Below are 6,039 nucleotides of genomic sequence, written 5' to 3'. Positions count from 1 at the left end.
TGCTGTCTGAGCTTGGTCTTTGCGGGCAAGGGAAAAGACCAGCCTGGGGGGCTCTGGAGATGTGGTTCTGGCTCTGCCACCAGCTGGCCCCGTGAGCTCAGTCCCTCCCCTATCTGGACCTCAGTTTCCTCGTCCGTGTCATGATGAGGGACCAGATGCTCAGAAGGTCCTTGCCTTGCTCACTCCTTCTGCCTTCCCTCCCTCGTTCTCCACAGTGACTCTGTGCAAGAAATTGGTTGCTGAAGTTCCCAGAATCCAAAGTGAAGTCCCTCTCAGTCCCTCAAAGCTGACTTACTGTATACTGTGTCTCCAGGTTAAAGGGACCAGCCTGGCTTCTCCAACCAGGACAAGTTTCACTCAGAGCACAAAGGCTCCAAGGACACCCCCTTCAAACCCCACAATGGCCAGGCCTACGACGCTGGGCCTGCTGGTTTCCCCGACCAGCCACGGTAAGTTCACAGGCACAGGTCTCAGTAGCCACAGGTCATGAGCCGGCAGCCATGACCCAACATCAGGGGTGCCAAAGAGGAGTGTAGTCAGAAAAAAAAAAAAAAAAAAAGGAGAGGCTAGCTGTTCCTAATGCTTCTGCCTGAGTGCACAAACTGGATAGGAAGCAAAGAAATGCAAGAACTCCGCTGTGCCTAGAAAAGCCACCTACCTTAATTAATAGCATCGCTGGGGGAGCAGGTTGAGTGGTAATTAGATTAGAGACAATTAAAGGCCTGTAGAGAAGAATAAATAACTTTGTGGCTGTCATTTGGCATGGGGGCAAATGAAGCAGTCATACTGCTTTTCAGCTTGAATTCCCTCGTTAGCAGCTTTTCCCCCTCCTTGAGGCCCTCCTGGAGACTCTGGGATGCTGGCATATCCGCCGGTAGGGGGTTGGCTCTCTGCTGGGGGTCAGAACCGAGGCAGAGGAGGATGCAGTTAATTCCTGACTTGCTTGCTCTCGGTTCCTGTTCTCCTCTTGAGATGTTTGCCTTGGGTGGGTATAGGGTAATGGGGCATCTGTTGAGAAAACACTTCTGTCAGGAATCCATGACCTCCCAGGCTTAAAGAGACCATAAAGGGCCTCAGCTGGACCTGCCATTCAAGGCCTGGGGATAAGTACAGTGCCTGGTCACGACTGGTGAAGAAGAGCTATCTCTTAATCTTGGGTCTGTGTCACTACCAACAGAGTTCCCCCTTGAGTTGGACTAGCAGTGATCTCCAGTAATCTCTGTCCTTTCTAATAACAAGGGATGGAAACCTCCTGCAGTATTCAGTAAAACCTTCCCAACTTTGTAAAGCCAGTCTGAGCTCAGTGGCCTGGCCTAAGTCTCATGACCACTGGTCATGGACTGAGAACAGGGGAGGGCTGTTTTCCAATAGAAAGCTGAGATGCTGATACCATAAGAAGGGGAAATGAATCCTGCAGGCAGTGTATACTCCACCTTGGCTCTATTATGCTTTTTGGAGCCGCACAGAACATGTCTAACTCCTCGCCCATTAGGCAGATGGCAGAGCCGGTAGCCATTGGCCATTCCACTGAATTCTGGCTTTATTTCATCTTCATTGCACCTTTTAGGACCAGAGAGGAGCCCTATGGAAAAGAGACTGATAGATGTCCTAGAAACACCCACATAGGCCCAGAAAAACCTACACAGGACCAGGGTCTGATGAAGGCACAGATGGGCTTGGATGGTAATGTGTAATAACTGAGGGTGGATCTGCTTCTCTTAGGTCAAGGGCTGAGTGCCAGGCTGGCAGCGGCCAACAGCAGTCCTGGGTACATTGTGACAGTCGGTCTGGGCAGCGACCCAAGAAGAGACAGACAACCACGGCTCAGACACTCCCTGGGGCCGGGGCTATTGGTCCCAGAGGCTGAAGGGAGTCTGAGGAGGGGGGTCTCCCTTTGTTCTGTCTTCCACCTGGGCCAGGCCTGCCAACCTGTGTGATCTGCGTGTGCCTTGGTTCCTCTGTGTACTGTGACGATGCTGACCTAGAGGACATCCCTCCTCTTCCCCAGACAACCGCTTACCTGTACGCCAGCTTCAACCGCAGCAGCCATATTCGGGCTGGAGACTTCAAAGGGCTGAGTATGTAATGTCCTGGCAACAGAAAAGAGTGGTTGAGCAGAAGGGCCCCCCGGGGTTCTTTCCCTTGCCACCCAGCCACATTGAACAGTCCCCAGACCAAGTGCCTTCCCTGTTGGCTTTCAGTCTCTCCAGCTATCAAACAGAAATAGCCCCAGTCTCTTTAATTCCTTTCCTTGAAGATTTTTAGATGGCAGAAGTGACCTGTTCTTGTATGTTCTCCCCGAAGCTATGGGAAGCAGGGGAGGAGAAGGTATGATCAAGCCTACGTTTTCAGGCTGTCCCAGCAACTGTAGCTCTCTGCCGTCCTGGCCTCTGGACAAGACCATGTTAACTCTTGTCTCTAATCCAGATTCTTCCACTAATCACTGACAGCCTTCCTGGGCCTCATTGTTCTTTTGTGTAAACTAACAGGTAGAAGTGGGATGGATCCAGGGATTCCTGAGCCTGTTGGGTCTTACCCTCAGAAAGCTTCTTCCAAGCCTATCCACACAGGACAGAACTCCAGGGAAAGGTATTACAGAATCTGAGGGCTTTTCCAGGTTTATAAAGTTATTCCTTCTGGTTTGGACCTGGTGCAGGTGGAGAGCTGGCTAGCATCCCCTATCCTGAGAGGCAGGGAGCAGGGCACAGGCAGCTCCAGCAGGAGCAAGGGAAGATGGTATGTCCCTCATCTCTCTGTGTTCTGCCCTGCACCTCTTAGCAAAACTGAAGAGGATTGACCTCTCTAGCAATTTCATCTCCTCCATCGATGACGATGCCCTCCTCCTGCTGCCTGCTGTGCAGGATCTGATCCTCCCTGAGAACAAGCTGGCAGCGCTACCTGCACTGCCCACTGGCATTGAGGTCCTGGACATCTGCCTGAACCGGCTCCAGAGCTCAGGGATACAGCCTGAAGCCTTCAGGGTGAGCCAGGGCCTTAAGTCCCCCATCTACCACCTGCCACCCATGCCTACAACCACACACACACACACACACACACACACACACACACACACACACAAACACACAAGGATTGACCTCTCTAGCAATTTCATCTCCTCCATCGATGACGATGCCCTCCTCCTGCTGCCTGCTGTGCAGGATCTGATCCTCCCTGAGAACAAGCTGGCAGCGCTACCTGCACTGCCCACTGGCATTGAGGTCCTGGACATCTGCCTGAACCGGCTCCAGAGCTCAGGGATACAGCCTGAAGCCTTCAGGGTGAGCCAGGGCCTTAAGTCCCCCATCTACCACCTGCCACCCATGCCTACAACCACACACACACACACACACACACACACACACACACACACACACACACACACCCCTGGCCCTCACGGTATATATCTGCTCCAACCCTGTTCTGGGGCGTGAAAATCAAACCCCATTTTCCTCATCTAAACCATCAGCAGCTCCCCCTCTCCCTCTGTGGGGCACCTGGTCTCTTGGCTTCTTTCTGTGCAACTGCCCAATCACCTCCCTGTGCACCAACATCCTCGCACACTCAGTTTCTGCTCCCCTAAAACTCTGACTTACATGTGACTGGACTTGCAGTGGTACTGGCTCCAGTTCCCACTCTACATATTCTTTTATTTCCAAAACCTATCACTAACTGACTAATCACTGTCTTTCTAGGAGCAAATTCTCAAGAGAGAAAATCTGGTCACTGGCTGGCCAGTTTTGATGGGAAGGGCTAAACACATGGCACAAATATGGCCCCCTGGGCTGACCACTCAGCAGGGCCAGGAAGAGTCCTGGGGACAGTTCCAGTGAGGAAATGAAGAGGGGTGTGGATGAGATTGACACCCCAGCTCTGTCACACGCACATATGCAATTTGCTTCCATCGTGCCTGTGGCTCTCATTACACTAGTCCGAGTATTTCCCGCCCATGCTCTCCATAGCTGCTCCAGATTTAGCATCTGGAGACATTCCATTTGGGAAAGTCCCTTCTGATAGCAGAGATGCTGAGGCTGGGCCGAAATGTCCTGCGTCCTGCCTCCCACCCACCCCTGCCCCTTGCCTACTCTTCCCAGAGTCCCCACTGACACTGCCGAGTGCCTTCACACTCCCCCAGCTGCTGGCGCCTCAGTGGCAGCAGCTTTTCCTTCTGCATCCAGTGGGAAGAAATGGGCCTCCCCCACAGCACCCAGCGCGGAAGCTGGCACCTGGCTGAGGCCCAGGAGACCCTGAGTGAGCGAACGGGGTCACATCAGGCACCCATCACTGCCAGGACCCCACATCACCCACCAGCCTCCAGCACCCTTTGCCTCCTCCCCAGGCGCTAGAGAAGCTGCAGTTCCTCTACCTGGCCGATAACCTGCTGGACTCCATCCCCAGATCCCTGCCCCTGAGCCTGCGCTCACTACACCTGCAGGTGAGCGGCCTCCCCAAGAGCAAGAGCATTGAACAGCACAGAAAGTGGAGGTCAGATTGCAGGGAGCCCGCCCCCTTAGATGGCGGTGGGTCTACGTCACTGAGAGCTCTTTGGAGACAAAGACTGGTAGGTCTTGTTCAGACCACTGTCCACAGACTCAGTTTGATTTCTTCCCCTTCCTGCTCTTTGAAACACTTCCCCTCCATGTCCTTATCCCATCTCACCCAGTTGCTTGGTCCTTCTCCCCCTTCCCTTACCCTCTGTCTCCCGTCTGCCCTCCATCCCTCTCAATCTCCCCTCTCTCTCCATCCGTCCTCAATGGATCTCCTCTCCTCTTTCCTTGTATGGGGCGTTGGCTTTCTGTGCCTCGGTTTCTCCAGTTGTAAAGGGGAGGCGAGCTGGTAGGGAGAGCGGACTGAGCCTGCCTTCAGTGCTGCCTGAGGGCAGAAGCTCCAGGCGAAGGAGGCTTGCAGATGTCAGTGTGTTCTTTGCAGAATAACATGATAGAGACCATGCAGAAGGACACCTTCTGTGATGCAGGAACACAAGCACGCCCGGAGGCAGCTAGAAGACATCCGCCTGGATGGCAGTCCCATCAGCCTGAGCCTCTTCCCCAGTGCCTACTTCTGCCTGCCCCGGCTCCCCACAGGCTGCTTCACCTAACTCGCCCCTTCCACTGCTCCCAAGTAAGAGCCCTTGGAGGACCACCAAGGGCAAGGGCCTCCCGGGCCATAGGGCCGGGTCCCTGTCAGTGGTCTTTCATCCAAGCACGAATCATCCTCAAGATCCAATTGCAAAACACCACACACACCCCTCCCCCAACACACACACGGAAATGGCCTCCGGGAGCCAGATTTGTATCTCTTCATCCTCTTTCCTGAGCACCTTATGGCTCCTGGCTCAGAGAATAGCGACGTCTGCAGCAAAACTCTTTCCCATATCCCCCATGCCTCCTACCCACACAGAATGCCAAGAAAATCATGTACGAGGAAGAGGAGGAACAGAAAGAGAATGGAGGAAGTGGGGAGAAGCAGTGGCGTGCTGGAGCCAGCTCTCACTACTAGGCTTGCAAGAACTGATTATTAAAATTTTCCAGAATTTTGCAAGCCAGTTGTTAAATACAGCCATTATTAAAAACTCAATTATATAAACTCACAATTTAATATATTATGTTGGAAACAAATGTAATAAATACTCAAACACATCACTTCCCAATTATTTTACTCTGTTTTACTATTAACCATGTTCTTGAACTTATTTACGTCCACGGTACCTGTGTGGTGGAAATACTATATAATGACATGCTGCTACTGCCCATCTCTTCCCAACTCTGCTTTCAGGGACATCACATTGGTAGTTTGAAATTGGCCATGGTGGGAGTATTTATACCACGCACATCGGTAAACACTACACATTAGGATTTTTTTGAGAAAGAGAGAGGGCCTGTTGTTAAGCATTTGCCAGCACACCACTGAGGAAAAAGAACAGCTAGCTATTTAAACTACCCCTCCCCCTACTTCCAGGCCACCCCACTGGGGGTAGGGTGGGGTTTCTGTGGGGCTTTTAAATTTTTCTTACTTTTCCTATGCCAGGGCTTCCTGTTAGAT

The 6,039-nt window shown here is 52.4% G+C and overlaps 1 protein-coding gene across 1 annotated transcript in view; it reads left to right on the top strand.

Moving 5' to 3' along the window:
* OPTC (opticin) overlaps positions 1 to 5,095 on the top strand; it is a 5,988-nt gene extending 893 nt beyond the window's left edge. Inside the window, 6 exon segments of the mRNA XM_028488134.1 lie at positions 346 to 449; positions 1,920 to 2,078; positions 2,779 to 2,981; positions 4,337 to 4,432; positions 4,927 to 4,967; positions 4,969 to 5,095. Coding sequence (XP_028343935.1) covers positions 346 to 449; positions 1,920 to 2,078; positions 2,779 to 2,981; positions 4,337 to 4,432; positions 4,927 to 4,967; positions 4,969 to 5,095 — 730 coding nt within the window.
* Positions 5,096 to 6,039: the final 944 nt, after the last annotated feature.

This window comes from Physeter macrocephalus, chromosome 4 (genome assembly GCF_002837175.3).
Source record: "Physeter macrocephalus isolate SW-GA chromosome 4, ASM283717v5, whole genome shotgun sequence".
NCBI lineage: Eukaryota > Metazoa > Chordata > Mammalia > Artiodactyla > Physeteridae > Physeter > Physeter macrocephalus.
This window is presented reverse-complemented; position numbering and strand designations above follow the sequence as displayed.